At 51.5% G+C, this 16,090-nt stretch overlaps 1 protein-coding gene across 2 annotated transcripts in view; it reads left to right on the top strand.

Annotated features, from left to right (window-relative positions):
* Positions 1–16,090, top strand: part of EPHA8 (EPH receptor A8) — a 54,595-nt gene that overhangs the window by 5,079 nt on the left and 33,426 nt on the right. For both annotated transcript variants that reach the window (XM_059487306.1, XM_059487305.1), the window contains exon 2: positions 8,280–8,344. In XM_059487306.1, the coding sequence (XP_059343289.1) occupies positions 8,280–8,344 (65 nt within the window). The remainder of the gene's footprint in view (positions 1–8,279; positions 8,345–16,090) is intronic.

Raw genomic sequence — 16,090 nt, 5'->3', positions numbered from 1 at the left:
TCTGCTCTGTGTCCAGTTTCTCATATTTAAAATGCTTATTTACCACATTAGTGAGTGACAACAGTGCTGGCTGCAGCTGGATAGATGAATCCATCCCAGCTCCATCCCAGCATCAACGATGCCGCAAGTTCCTGGGTCTTTCCTTGGATGAAATACCTTCTGTATTATGCACCTTCCATGCAATTATTAAAGACTTTTGTGATATTTAATTACCAGTGGTATGAGATATTCAGCCTGTTCCCTCAAAGGCAGTTAGTATTGGTATTTTTGTCTGTGAAAATGTTCCATTTCAGAAAGCTATTTTTAAGAGAGCAAAGGCAAAAGCCTTTAAAAGAAATTATCTTGCTTTTAAAATGTCATTGGGGTACAAACAGCTCAGCACAGTTTAGGGTGGCCAACTGGTGCGAGAGCAAAGATGTCCTCAGAGAAATTAGGGAAAAAGCATATGACAGCCTGAAAAACTGCCATGCAAAGCCCCTCCAGATAATCCAGATAAGCAAGCACATTTGTAAAACCCACGTTTCCCTAGTGAGGATTCCAGAGAGGATAACACTCAAAGCTTTACGAGGACTGCAGGGACACAGGGATCGGTGGGAAGGGCAGAATGGCATTTTCAGGGTGCTGCAAGGTTTGCCCTGGCTCTGATACGGGCACAGATCTCCAGTGCCAGGTTTGCCTGGGTGGCATGGGAAGAAGTGGCAGTATGGAATAAGAAATCTTCCAGATCCCAAACAGGCAGGAGATAACTGAGGGGGCACGCAGCTTATGTGTGGGGAGTGAGATAGTCTGGGAAAAGGACTTGGGACAGTGTTAGCAGCATACGTGGCATGAGCTTCAATGTCCAAAAAATGCAGCAGAGGTTGGAAAACTTGGTGACTAAAGCTGAAAATGCATTTGTGTCTATTTTATTATACCAAACGGATGTGAGAAAAGAGAAGAAGGAGTCAGGACTAGTGTGAGGACACTGGGACAAACCCCTCTGGACACAGCTCCCCTTTCTTGGACTCTGTACAACAGAGGTGTTGCTGACTGCAAGCAGAAGACGTTTATCTTGTGTTAGAAAACTCCTGTGTAATTTTTAAAGGCTGTCACAATATTGCATTACTGGTACCATGAGGTATTCAGGCTGTCCCTGTACCTGAACTGCAGCTCAGAGGGAGGGCACAGGTCCTTTACCAGTTCCTCAAGCTTCTGGCTTTGGTCAAGGATGCCAGGAGCCACTCTTTGGTGGTGTGGGAGTTGAATAGATCTGTTCTCACAGGGCTTTAGCCAGATGAGATATCAAGGGGTGGCTGTGCCAGGCATGGGCTCCTCTCTGCTCAGGGACAGGGCCGTGTCGTTGTGCTGTCCCTCAGGCTGGGGATGTTGTGGAAGGAAAGACACGTGTGACTCCCAGATGGCCAAATCCAGACCTGGGGGCACCAGCTGTGCCTCCTCCAGGGCCACAGGGACCCCAGTTCTCCATCCCCAGCCTCACTGCAGTCTTGCTTCTTCCCCTTTTCACTTTGGTTGTTTCCATGGAATTTCTTGAATCCCTGACCTTTCTCACACCCCTATCCCCAGGGCCTTCCCACCTCTTCCTCTGGCTTCTGCCCTGAATTACAGCGAGCCCAGTCACCCCTAGAGCCTGAAATAGTTCCTTTCCCACCAGCTGCAGGAGCAGGGACGTGGGAGTGTGGGGTCACCCTCACTCAGAGCCCTGTCCAGCCCCACATGCTCATCCTCGAGCGCTGGGACAGCCCGGGGTGTCCTGACATTTCCAGTTTCAGCTTGCACTGGAACCAGTGAATGCCACAGTGCCAGGCTGTACACCTGTACTGGGGATGGGTACACACCTGTACTGGGGATGGGTACACACCTGAACTGGGGATGGCTGCACACCTGAACTCGGGCTGCACACCTGTACTGGGGATGGCTGCACACCTGTACTGGGGCTGGGTACACACCTGAACTGGGGATGGGTACACACCTGTACCAGGGGTGCACACCTGTACTGGGGATGGCTGCAGACCTGTACTGGGGCTGGGTACACAACTGTACTGGGGCTGCACACCTGTACTGGGGATGGGTACACACCTGTACTGGGGCTGGGTACACACCTGTACTGGGGCTGGGTACACACCTGTACTGGGGCTGCACACCTGTACTGGGGATGGGTGCACACCTGTACTGGGGATGGGTACACACCTGTACTGGGGATGGCTGCACACCTGTACTGGGGTTGGGTACACACCTGAACTGAGGATGGGTACACACCTGTACTGGGGCTGGGTACGCACCTGTACCAGGGGTGCACACCTGTACCAGGGGTGCACACCTGTACCAGGGGTACACACCTGTACTGGGGCTGGGTACACACCTGTACTGGGGCTGGGTACACACCTGTACTGGGGATGAGTACACACCTGTACTGGGGCTGCACACCTGTACTGGGGCTGCACACCTGTACCGGGGCTGGGTACACACCTGTACTGGGGATGGGTACACACCTGTACCAGGGGTGCACACCTGTACTGGGGCTGCACACCTGTACCGGGGCTGGGTACACACCTGTACCAGGGGTGCACACCTGTACTGGGGATGGCTGCACACCTGTACTGCGATGCACACCTGTACTGTAACACCCTGCCCAGTGGTGGGGAGTGTGTTTAATTTGGGTCTCCTACACCAGCATGCCCCGTTCTCCCTGTCTGTCCCCCTGCACACAAGCATTGGGAGTCTCTAAGCCAGAAGGATACATGACCATTTTACATCTCTATTTTCTCACCTGTAGTTTTGAGAGGGAACATCTTTTTGTTGTTCGGCTTTTGATATGCTTTTTTTTTTTTTCTGGGAAGAAAAAACCTGCCCTATAATTTCAAGGGTTTTAGCCTTAGAAATACTTTATTCAGGGTGTTTTGTTTGGTTTCATTTTTTGCATTATTTCACAACACCTCAGTCCTACCACGGGTAGGTAAGGTGCTCTTGCACTGCACATTATCTTACATGATATCATGCAGGGGCTGGAAGGATCAGGTTGATAATTTTATTTTTAAAACCTGAACTGAGGCTTTTTGTTAGCACTGATTGAACAAACAAGCTTTCTTCCTACATCAAAGTATCTCCTGCTCTGGGTACAGTGAAAAGGGGTGACCCTCTGGGCAGTCCTTATGGGCATTGCCGCTCCTGATGCATTACAATATGATATAAAATTAAATGCAGAAAGTTCACAGCAACAATCTGGAGGTCTGAGAAGAAATCCTGAAATGGGAATTAGGGCACAGCCAAAAAGCAGCACTGCTTTCATTTGAAAATGTTTCTTTTTAGCTTGATGGGTTGGTTTTTGGTGTTTCTTTTCGGTGTTTATTTTTTATTTCTTTGGTTTGTTTGGTATTTTTCTTCTCTGTTGGTTTTTTTTTTTTTCCCCCTTTATTTTATTTTATTTTGCTTTCTTTTATTTTGTTTTCCAGCCTGATTCTGGCATTTCCAGAAATGTGGAAATCCAAAATTCCTGCCAGATTTGATGATATTTCCTGGATCTACCCGCACTGCTTTTCTAAACTCCTTCTCTGGGCAGCCGAGGTCGGTGGGTGCCGAGGGCAGCCCCATCCCCGCGGTGTCCTGAGTATGTGCAGCCTTGTGGATGAGCAGCTGCCTGCAGGAAAATCCTGCCTGAATCCGGCTGCTGGTCTGGCAGAGCAGCAACCCAGTGCTGGCCTGGATCTGTGGGGAGCATCCCTGCACAAGCTCCCAAAAGGGGGGATCTGATCTGCCCTCCAGGCAGGCTGCTCCTCCCTCTGAGCCCTCCCCGTTGGCCTCATGTCTTGGGGAATAAATGGCTATTTTTCATTCCTTAAAGATAAATACTGTCCCAGGGATCAGGAGGCTGAAAGCAAAGCTTCCCATCCTGTCCTCTCGCCATGTTCCAAGGCCAGTAAGACTTGACTTTGTGTCTCAGCTTTGCCTCCTGATTTGGAAAGGTCACAGCTGCCTGTTCAGCTGGCCCCTGCATTAAGTGGTGGGACACAAACAGCTGACCCACCCTGGCCCCACCAAGTTCTGCCCCAGATTAAAAGGAATGAATGCCACTGGCTCTTGTTCCCCTCCTCTCAGGAAGCCTTTTGCTGCTCTCTTTCCCCTGTGGATAACCATCCCTGTGTCATTCCCCCATGAAGAGGGGCTGGGGCTGTGGGGCTGCTCTGGGCTGTGCAGAGTTGTGGAGCTGAGCCTGCTGGTCTTTGGGTAGTGGGGAGCAGCCAAGCTGTGCTGGTTAGAGTTTAATTATCGATGCAAAAGGCATTGTTGCATGGCGGGGGGGGAGCCTTGCTGTGAATCTTGGGAGGCCTTTGAAGTTGTGATGGAGAGGAACTGAAGCCCAAGGGAACAGGGCTGCTCCCAGTGACCCTTCCTCCCCACGCCTGCGCTACAAAGCCCCTGCCTAAGAGGGAGATGGTGGAGTAATTAGAGGGAGGACCACAGTGAGTTAACAATTAGTGAGGGTGCTCAGAGCCCTCTTTGGTCCCCCACTGTTTTTCCAGAGGCTGGGACTCAGCACATCCACCAGTGTGTCACCTCCAGGCTTGTTCCACCACCCCACCATGAACCCGGGGTGGGCTGAGGATGCACAAGCTCCCCTAGGTACCACAAGCCCATTCCTGAGCCCAGGATGCTTGGATGTGAGATTCCAGTGTGCTCCCACATCTGTTTTTAGGGATGCAATACATCCCTGCAGGACCTGTGGCCAGCAGTGAAAGTGTTGGGAAGGGTATGTAAGCACTCACTCTTTATAGATGATATAGATATATATGATACAGATATAAACATAGATATTGATATAAATATAGAGATAAGATAGAGATATACAGATAATATAGATATATATATAAATATAGATATGGATATAAATATATATATATAGATGATACAGATATATAGATATGGATATAAATATATAGATAAGATAGAAATGTACAGATGATATTGATATAGATATAGATGATATAGATATATATGATACAGATATAAATATAGATATTGGTATAAATATATAGATAAGATAGAGATATACAGATGATATAGATATAGATGATATAGATACAGATATAGATATAGATAGATACAGAAATAGATATAGATACAGATATATGGCAAGAGATACATGGTCCCAAGTAAAACTCACATCCTCTGCATGCTAGTCCCACTCTCAGGTCCCTCACTTATCCCAGGCAGGATATAGGATTTGGTAGATATGGGAATGGAAATGGATACAGATATAGATCCAAAAGCAGAGATATAGGTATAAATACAATATATACATAGATCATATACTGATTTGCACACTTTGACTCCTGCCTAGGCTGCAATGTCCACTGCTCATGCACCATTGCACGATGCAACTTTATGCAGCATGAGGGTCTGCCCTACGTGAGGCTCTGTCTGCAGACCCCAGTTGTGCTGGGAAACGACCTGCTCTTTCCTAGGTGCTTACATTTGAATGGGCAATCAGGCTTGACAGCTTTTCCACCAGGGCGAGAATTTCCCCTGACACCTCCTGGTGTTTTGGCTCAATACCCGAGGCAAGGCCAAGGCACAGAATGGGGAAATGACAAAATGGTGCTGAGAAAAACAAAATGGAGCTCACGGTTTGAGACTGATACGTGCAGACAGTCCATAGCATCAAAGAGAATTGCCCAGCTGTAGGAGAGAGGTCTCCCAAACCAGCACATTTTCTGAAAAAATGTTTGAGCTGAAAGGGGTCCTTTGTGGTGGTCTTGCTCACTCTGCGGCTTCGCAGGGGGCTCAGAGCATGGGCCCCGCGGGGCAGCGCGGCCGGGGGCTCGCTGCACGGGGCACAGCAGGCACTGGGGGTGGCAGCGGCCCTTGGAGCTGGGCTGTAACCTGGGCTGGAACCTGGGCTGGAACCTGGGCTGGAACCTGGGCTGGAACCAGCTGGGTTTTGGGAGAGCGTTGATGTCCCCGTATAGGAGCGTGTCACGGTGCTGCTGGATGGACACTGGGATCCAGTGGGTGGGCTCTCCATGAGTTAACAGGAGCTCCAGGACACACAGTGCCTTTGTGTTTGTGCAGTGCTTGCTGTGTGGGCTTAAAATGCAGGGCTCTGAGCACTTGGCTGAAGTGAGGGAGTAAAAGAAACTTATCCCTCTTCCTGCAAAGAGGAATCTGACGATGGGTGGGATGCAAGTGGCATAGGTTGTCTGGGAACCAAAGCAACTGAAAGGAGAAGACTCCTTCAGGTCATGACAACATCTCTGTGAGACTGGGTGATGACCACATGGTCAGGGTGGTGGGATGAGGTGTAGCAAGCTGGCTCCAGGTCCCACAGGCTGTTGGCAGACAAGTCTGGGGTACACCCACTGTATGCGCTCAGCATCATTCCTCACAATGCGATGATCCCGCTGGACCCCAGCTCATGCAGGCTCCTCCTGCTGCTTGCAGAGCAGGGGGAGGCAGCCACATCCATTGCTGAGCATCCCAGCGTGGGAAAGAGGGTGCAGAGACCACGGTGGGGGGGAGAGAGGGTCTGCAAAAGCTGTCCCCTCCGTGCAACTGCCTGCTGAGGGTCACCAGGACTGTGGTCCTGCACTGTGAACAGGGAAACTCCCAAGCCTGGGCTCCTGCTGGGTGAATTACCCAGGGAAAATAGGCAGAAAATCTTCAGATTAACAATAACAAATAAAAATGGATTTGAGATCTCAGAGGTAATTACTCTGTGCTGAGGGCAAGGGGCCTCTTTAGCAGTGGGAGCAGTGCTGCGCAGGGAGTGGAGGGGCTTGGCCTGCTGTTGGGCCAATGGAACCACACAAGAAACCCTGGAAATTCTTTCAAATTGTTCTGCTAACATTAATAAATGCCTCAAAAGCTCCTAATCTGCTCTGTCAGGAGCATGACGTCCGGGTGTTTCACAGCCAGCTCACGTCTCTGCTCCTCTCTCCTCCCCTCTCCTTCCCTGCCTGGTAATAGTAAATGAAAGTGGCACCCGTTCCTCAGGCTACAGAGAGCAGCCTCATGCTGAGCCCAGGCTCTGCAGGGACTGGAGCCACTGTCCTGATATGCCCTGTCCCTGCTGTGACAAGCTGGTCCTGGCAACAAGAGCACCATCCCTCCTGAGCCCGGGGCCAGCCCAGCCCTGGTGCTGCAGAGGGATGCTGTGACCAGGTGCCTCCAGGTCCACTTTGGTGCTGCTCAAGGGTGAGGAAAGGCAGCCAGCAAGGATGAAGCTTCCTGCGGCATTGACCTCACTGGGTGGCTCCAGGATAAAGGGAATGGGGAAAGCTGGAGGCACTGGGGGTCCCTGTGGGAGCCTGGTGCTCTGGGGGGTGTTGAGGCATCAGGGTCCTGGTGCCCACTGCTGCAAGGGTCAAGGCACCTTGCTGGCAGTCTCCCCCAAGCCTCCATCCCTCTGGGTCTGCACCATGGAGCTGGGGCTCCTTCCCCAGGTGCTGAGCAACTCGAGGTTATCAGGCAAGGCAAGGCTGTCCTCTGCTTGATGCTGTGGGGTCTGACCATGGGGCTCAGATGGCTCAGAGACAGCAGTTCCATGGCATCCTGCTTTCCTCCACTGCTGCCACTGCACAGGTTTCCACAGGAAGCTTCTGAGCACACTGGAAGGCATCCTCATGTCTCCTACCATGCAATCTGCTCCCCTCTTCCTGCAGTTTGCCTCTGTCTCCTCTTTAAGTTGGGCTCCTGGTGGTGGCAGGGATTTGGAGGGGCCGGCTTTGATGGACTTCTCCAGTGGGGTGTCAGCCAGGACCATGGGGATCTCTTTGTGCTGGAGCTGGGCACTGCAGTGTGCAATTACAGCAGCTGCTGGAGTGCAGACTTCAAACCAGGGATGCTGAGAGGGAGCTGTGCCTAAAGGGCTTCCAGAGGAGAAGTGTCCAGCTGAGAAATGATGCTCCAGTTGCATCAGTCTTGGCCCATGGTGGGGCTGGTGGACAACCTCATGCTGGGAGTTTGTTTCCACAACCCTTCCTTGCTCTGCATTCCCTCCAGCCTGCTCTTTGCAGCTTCCTCTCCCCCAAAGGTCACACTGCTCTCAGTGCTGGGGCCAGGACTCAACTCTATCCTGAACCACCAGCTCTGGGGAGCATCCCTTATTGCCATCCCCAAACTCCATACCTGTCTCATATCCAGCCAGGCAATCCCTGAAGAAAGATTGATGGATGGGGGGCATTTTCAAGGAAATGGCAAGTGAAGAGGGCTTCTTCATGGTGGCTCTGTTCCTTGGGGATGGGGACAAAGCTTTCTAACACAGCTTTTACTCCTGTGTTTTCCAGTGAACTTGCTAGACACGTCAACAATCCTGGGAGACTGGGGCTGGATGACTTATCCCTCACATGGGGTAAGTATGAAGTGACTGTTGGCAGGGGGACCCCAGTGGGATGGGTCACCATGGGTCACTGTGGCAGGAGTTAGGGGATGAGTAGGGAATGGACATCTCAGCCCCAAGTCAGTGCTGATGAGGCAAACAGACCATGTCTGTTGGGAAAATGCCAGCCTGATAGACTGGCAGAGGGATACAGCTGTTTTGGAAATGCCATTTCACCTTCCGTGTGCCCTGGTAAGGATCAGGCCGTCACCAGGTCCTGAACTCTGCAGGGACTCAAGAGCTGGGACATGCTAAGAAGTGTCTCATTCCTCACCGCACTGTGAGCATCAGGGGGAACAGCCCCAAATGACCAGGAAGGTCCCAACCAGCTGGAATCCAAGGAATTTCTGTGAGCACTGGGCAAGAGGGGCAGGGCAGCCTCCCCTGTGGATGGCATCCTACAGCAGAGGAGTGCAGAGGAGGGATGGTGGCTGGTGACCCCCACCCCCAGCCTGCCATCTCCACCAGCTGGATCCTTCCCACACTCTCCCTTCATTTGCATTTCCATGCCCAGGTTTTCCTGACACAGTAGCTTTCTGGAAATAGTAAGTTCCAGATGTCAGGGTGACCTGGCTGGAAGGATTTTTCTCATTCATTTAGTGAACAGAAACAATCCCATAAATACCCACAGGACCAACTGCAAGGCACAGTGGGGCTTTCTGCAGGCACAAAATGTGCAAAATTGGGGTGCCTACCTGGCTGTTGCTGCTGTGTTGATTTTTCATGTCCATTCTTTTTATCCTCTCTCTGAACTAAATGGTCCTAATCTTTTCAATTCCACCTCCCACAGAAATCTTCCCAGGTCTCTAATAATTTTCATTGATCTGTTGCTTGAGACTTTCAGTCCCTGCACTGCTTGAGCAGGAGTGATCAGAACAGTGAATTCATAATAATACCAATGATCAGATTTCTATCAGACTTTATCATATATGTAAATATATTAAATTGTTAACTCAAGTCTAATTTTAGCAGTTAGTTGTTGCAATGATGAGTATCCTGGGAATGTAAGAGATTGAGAGGTACAAGGTCAGAGGGGACTGTGGAACTAATGTGATGTGATCTCCTGCATAAATACGGGCCTTCAGACCTGTCAATTCATTCAGCTCTGAGAGCAGCACAGCTTTGATGAAAAAACATCCTTGGCTGCAAAATTGCTGGTGCTGGTAAATGCTGCAGGTCCTGTGGCGAGGCTGTTAACGTGCCCCTGTTAAAAGCGATCGCTGCGAGGATTTGCCTGCCCCTGGTCTGCAGCCAGGGGACTTTCCTCTGCCTCTGCCTGCATGAGGCAGATGCTGTCCTGCTCATGGCTGCCCTTGGCTGTCACTGCTGTCCTGTCACTAATCAGCTGTCATATCATCCCAGCCCTGCTGCCAGATTGTGGCATCCTGGAGGAGCCTGACACACATTCGGGGCTTCCTCTGCTCTCCTGCAAGGGAGAGTGTTTTTGGGATTTTCTGGGAAACAGGGCTGTTTTCCATTGTCCACATCTGTCCTTAACCCCTCCCCATGGTCAGGCCACAGCTGCCTGCAGACTGCCCAGGATTATCCTTCTGGGTGCCCAGCCCTTGGTCCCTGTCAGGAGTGCAGGTGGAATCCATTGCATCACTGAGGGTGAATCCCCTGGGCTGCCTGTGCTGGGCAGGGCCTTGCACTCCCAAAGGAGACAAAAGGATTGAGCCTACAGGAGCCTCATTCTCAGCACACCAGGGACTTCCCTGGCCAGCTAAGGTGCAGTATCCTGTGCTGGACACTGACAAATCCAGCGATGAATCCAGAGCCCCACCCCATTTGGACTGTCAGCTGTGACTGCACGGTGACCACAGCGGTTGGGGCTGAGTCTCAGGGCTCTCTGCAGCAGATGCCCAGCAGTCCTTCACCAGCAGCTCTTGAACACCAGTACATCTGAGTTCTCCACCTTATTGGTGATGTTTATTAAAAATAAATAATAATATAATGAATAATCTTTATAATAAATTAAATTATATGTAATAAATTAAACAGTAAGGAAATTTTAAAAAGAGTAAATAAATATAACAAAGAATAAAACAAAATTATAGTACTGGATGCCAAAAAAGTAAAAGAAAACCAAAAAGGCTCATAACATTAAATGCTGTGTACCACCCAACACCAGAGCCACCTCTTGGCCATGCTGCTGAGTCCTACAGGACCTTAGTCAGGCGTGGGGTAACTCCACTGTGCACTTACCCTGTGCTTATGCCCAAATTTTGGCCCTGTTACTGACAGGATGACCACATACCTGTGTGGAAACTGTCTTGAACACCCTCAACTTTTCATATATTTTTCCAGCTGGATGTTTTAATGGCTCCTCTAAACACCAGTCTGGACCATGGTTTTTCCTCCATGGGCCTTTGTATCACTTATCCGGAAACCACATCTCACTCGTTTCCCTCCCTGCTGGTCCTTCACCTCCAGGCCCTTTGTGAGTAGGAAATTTGCTCTGGGATCTGTTTGCTGTCCCCAGGAGCTGCATTGGGGTGCTGGTGTCTCAGGGGAGCTGGGGTAGAATCCTTGCTAGCAGTGCCAATGCTTTGGCTCTGAGCAGATGCAGCCCCCACAGTGCAGTTCAGGCTTAGGTGGGAGAGATCTGGTGTGATCCCTGCACTAAGGAAGGAACTCCCTTTGCTGGTCACCATCTGTGCCCAGTGCTTTGGGTGTCCCTGGGGCTGTCCCTGTCCCTGCCCCGTGCTGTAGCTTTGGGCTGGGGTTGTATAGAGGCATTGTACTGTGAAGCCAGATTTTCGTGGAGGTTTATTTTTACTGCCATTTCCTTAATTTAGATACTCTAGCTGAAAGATTGATGGCAGTGGCCCCCCCATTCCTGCTGCCTCCCAGCTGTCCTGCCTGAGCCACAGTGCAGGATTTCCCCACAGTGTGTCAGCTCCGTCCGTGGGCAGACACAGACAGCATCCTCTGCCAAGGGTCCAGCACTGCTGGCTGAAGTCATGTTCCTTTTGCTGTACCCACACCTCCATTCCGCCAGGGCCACCACATGGGTGTGACAGACAGGAGCAGGTGGGTAGCTCTGCCTGGGTCTTTTCATGGCACTAAGCAGCACAGACCCTTGGTCCCCAGCCTGAGGAACTTCTGAAGAGGATTTGTGTCTGCTATTTCACTGCCTAGTGCCCTATGGCTCGCTCTGTGGCACCTGCAGGTCCTGTCACACCTGAGGGTCCAGAGGAAAGGCAGCAGCTTCAGAGGCTTCATCCTCTGGCTGGGAGATCCCAGAGCTACCTGCACAGCCAAGGCAAAACCGGACGGGCACCATTCATCACACCTGTGGGCAAGGTGAACTTCTTCCCTCACTGGAAGGTCACTTGCCTCACTGGAAGGTTCCTTCCCTGTCTGGCTTTGCCAGGGCCAGCAAGAGCAGAGGAGCAGGAGCTGGGAGCAGTGGGCACAGTGAGGGTCAGCAGTGCCGTGGGCCCTGGGGAATGTCAGGCCATCAGGGAGCCATGCCTGGCCTGTTTTGACATTTTCTCTTGACAGACAATTAACTGAGGGGTAATTGGCTGTAATTGCTGCTCAGGGGTTTAATTGCATCCCCCCCCTCACCTCCACCCCAGAGACACGTGCAGGAAGCAGAGGGGTCACCGGGAGCATCCCTGTCCCACAGGCTGCGGCTCCTCTCAATTATAACTTCAAAGGGCTCCCAGGAGCTTTGCAGCTCGCTCCTTTCCCAGAACAATTCCCTTTGCATTGAAAATTAAACTCTCATCAGTGTGGTCAACCCCTTCCCTTGCCATGCCTCCTGTATCCCAGTTCTCCCCAGCCAAACGCCCCAGTGCCCCAGTGCCCTTCTCTCCCTTCTCCTGGCTGGGCACGTGACCTGCTGGATCAGAGGGAGCTGATCGGCCCCGCTGCAAATTGCCTTTCTACTGACTAATTAAAACACTGATGAGATAAGTCAACATATTATTAATAATTATTGTATCGTCTACTTTGATTTACAAAGTCAAACAGGAAATTATTTTGTTCAGACACAGGGCATCTAAGGAGCTTGAATGATGCCTTGCAAAAGCTAATTAGAATGGGAGCACCTTGGGTGCTGGAGGAAGGCCCCCCACGCTGCCCATGACCTCCCCATCCACTCCCACCAGCACCTTCTGTGGTGGCCCCACAGTTTCCCTCTTGCAGCAGGGGCTGGGGTCAGCCCAGAGAGTGGCTGGGCATTGCCACCCAGGCAGCTGCCCCAGCATCTGTCACAGAGTCATGGACTGTCCTGAGCTGGGAGGAGCCACAAGGGTCATCAAGTCCAACTCCTGGCCCTGTACAATCCCCAGCAATCCCACCTGGCATGCTCCATGTTGGCTTTGTTGATGGGAATGAGGAAAGAACTTCAGAGGGCTTTGGATCTCCCCATCCCTGCTCCTTTGCTCCTCAGAAAGGGATGCATCCTGAAGCCCCTGGGCACAGTTAGCCAAGGGTGCTCCTCCTTCATCCTACATACCCAGAGAGAACCCTGTCAGAAACGCACCAGATCTGCTGAAACCCCCAGCTGAAAGCACAGACACTCCCAGCAGTATTTGTGCATTAAGAATGGGGATTTCAGCCCTGGGACTGAGCTATTTGCAAAGCCATGCCTACACACCAGGAGACTTTTTTTTGCCTGGGTCTGATCCTGCAGCCAGCAGCCAGTTCATGGCTGGGATGATCCTCATGTGTCATGAAGCAAGGTCTCCCTTTGCCCCAAGCTCACTCTGTAAAATCCCATCCCCTGTGTGAGCTGTGCTGTGTCCTTGCTATCCCACCCCCCTTCAGGTTCATCTCTTCTCAGACCACCAAGAGATATTGGGGCTCTCCCATGTGCCTAGGCCATGTCTCTGCTCTCCTTCACTTTGATGTCCCTGTTGTATTTCTTGGGTTTCTCTTCCAAGCTGGAGCCTCTACCTGGGTCCAAAGTACCAGCAAGTTACAGCTCAAGCTGTGGTGAAATTAATTTTCTTTGGGGAAAAAAAAGTGTAGGAAAGGAACATTAGAAAATAAAGATTTAGACTGGTAATTGAGATAAAAGCTCATCTCCCAGTGCTTGTTCAGTAAATCCTGGGTTATTGCTAATTCCCCAGATGCTGGTCACTACCAGTAGTTAATCACCTGCAGTGAAGCTCAGGGTAGTTAACTGCCTGACAAATCCCTCCTTAGGCACAGCAGTGACTGATTTCATGGGGATTATCTCCATTAAGGCCTCCCATCTAATGATTTATAGCTTCAATAACAGCCTTCTCTTTTTTTCCTCTCCCAGTGACAATGGTGTGAGAAGGTGCCATGGCGTGCTGGGAAGGAAAGTGCTGGATGTCTCAGTGGCCACAAAAGCTTTGCTATGCCAGGCAGACCTGGCATCCCTCCTGGAAGCTGTCCCAGGGCTGGGGACACTCATTCCTTTGCACTCTGAGGATGGTGGGAGGCTGAGCTGCTGCCAGGGGGACACAGCCTCTCCTCTGCTCCTCCTTCTTCTCCTCTGCTGTGCCACACAGGCCCTGGGAGACTTATAAGACCTTACTCAGCTGCCCAGATATCTGGTGTTTGCATCTCTTGCCTTTCATAATCTGGCAAATATTTTATAACTGGTGTTGACTTTAATTTAAACGATTAGGCAAACTCCTGAATGCAGATGCAATCGCATCCTCCCCAGCGCGCGCGCTCACCACGTTAATTATGATGTCCTCATTTCCATCTCGCTGGGGGATCTTATCACACTGGTGGGGCCCAGCTGATCTTTGGTTCAAAAATCCATCTCAGCCCATGAACGGAGAGCCAGCAGTGCCTGGGGTGTGCATGCTGCCTGTGTTCCTGAACCAGTGGTGCCCAGTGTCACAGAGGTCCCCTCCTGCCCACAGAGCCTGGAACTAAGGTGAGACAGAAAAACCCCTCCAGTCATGGGCATTCCTGAAGCAGGTCCTTTCATCTCCCTTCCGGTACCTAAAAGGGCCTACAGGAGGGTTGGAGAGGGACTTTTTGCAAGGTTAAGCAGTGATGGCTTTAAGCTGAGGGAGGGTATATTTAGAATGGAAATTGGAAAAAAATTTTTCCTGTGAGGGTGGGCAAGCCCTGGCACAGGGTGCCCAGAGCAGCTGTGGCTGCCCCATCCCTGGAAGTGTCCAAGGCCAGGCTGGGCAGGGCTTGGAGCAGCCTGGGATAATGGAAGGTGTCCCTGCCATGGCAGGGGGTTGGAACAAGATGGTCACTTCCAATCCAAATAATTTCTTGGATTCTGTGATCCCAAAGGCCCTGTAACTCCTGGGACCTGGTAGGGCCTATGGGACCTTGGTTGAGCTGTGACATGCTGGGAGATGAATCTGTGGCATGTGAACCACGAGCTCAGGTAGCCTGCCTGCCCCATTCTTAGTGCACTTTCCCTGCAGGCCGGGTGTGGCATTTTGGGCTGGTCTCAGACTGGGATCCCAAGGGACCGTGGGACAGAACTGACAGTGCAGCTGCTGTGCAAAACAGCACTAAGTTTGAAAGAGTGATGGTGCATGTGCAAACTCTCCAAATTCACCCCAGAGGCTGGAGGTGTGGCTGACACTGACTGTTGCTGGTACTTGGAGGTGGGCATTTATCTCCTGCTCTGTCAACAGGGAGGATGCTGCCTGCTCTGGGACTGCCACATGGGGACTGCCATGTGGGGACGTGGGGAGCTCCATCTCCTCTGCCAGATTTAGGAGAGAATGTCTGGAGACCAAAACCAACCAGATGAGCTGGATCCAAAGCATTTTGGTGCTCACAATAACCTCATCTTTCCCTTGCCAGACCCTCGCAGAGAGCCCTGCCCGCCCGGGCAGTGCTGAAGGGGGATGGCTGTGCATTGTGGGGACATCCCTGCTCACCCCCACAGCTCTGCCCTCACACTGTGTGGCTCCTCCCGTGCACAGCTCTGCTTCCCTTCCCCCGGGAAACTCAGCAGGGAAAAGACAGGAAACAGATGTTGTGTTAATTTGTGCTCAATTAATTTCGACAGCGGCTTCCACCCCCTCGGAAGCGCCGCAGCAGCAGCCTGAGCGCCACTGGGAGTGGGACTGGGGGCTGCTGTGCTCTGCAGCACTGCCAGGGCTGGCACACACTGCCAGGGCCCCTGTGCAGCAGGGCAGGGTCCTGGGTGGCACAGCACCTTTGACAGGCTCATCCCTGGGCTGCTGCCCTCATCCCTCTGCCCAAGCTGAGCTGTAGCCTGGCCCTTTTCCACGCTGTCCACCTGAGTACTGGAGTGCAGGGCATGTTCCCAGTGATCCCAGGACAAACCTGGGCTTTTCTGGGAATTCAGAAGGCAATTTTTTAAAATGTATCACAAAACATTTTTTTTCCCTGGGATTTGATTTTGACCCCCTTTGCCAGCATATTCCCCTTAAAATGAGCTTCCATTGTAGTTTGCACCTGGAGCTGCTGCCTTTTCCAGGTTACTTTAGGCTCTTTAGGACAGAGAAGCAGGGTTTTCTCCTAAATGCAGGAGAGAACTGGAGATGCTGGAGAAAACTGGAGATGCACATGTGTGCAGTGAGTGCTCTGATCACCCTCACACGAGCAGAAGGCATGACAACACATCCCCAGGAGCAGCAGGTCAGGGAGGTCAAACAGGGAAGGACATTCCCATCTGAGAGGGGAGAAGGGAGTGGACTGCTTTACAGGTATCACTGATACCTCTTTCCTGTATCTCTTATGTTCTGGAGGTGTGCTGCCCTCTCCTAGTTGTGCCCTCTCCCTGCA

Source organism: Ammospiza nelsoni, chromosome 22 (assembly GCF_027579445.1).
Source record: "Ammospiza nelsoni isolate bAmmNel1 chromosome 22, bAmmNel1.pri, whole genome shotgun sequence".
NCBI lineage: Eukaryota > Metazoa > Chordata > Aves > Passeriformes > Passerellidae > Ammospiza > Ammospiza nelsoni.
Note: the sequence above shows the minus strand (reverse complement) of the source record. Positions and strands in the feature narration are given on the sequence as shown.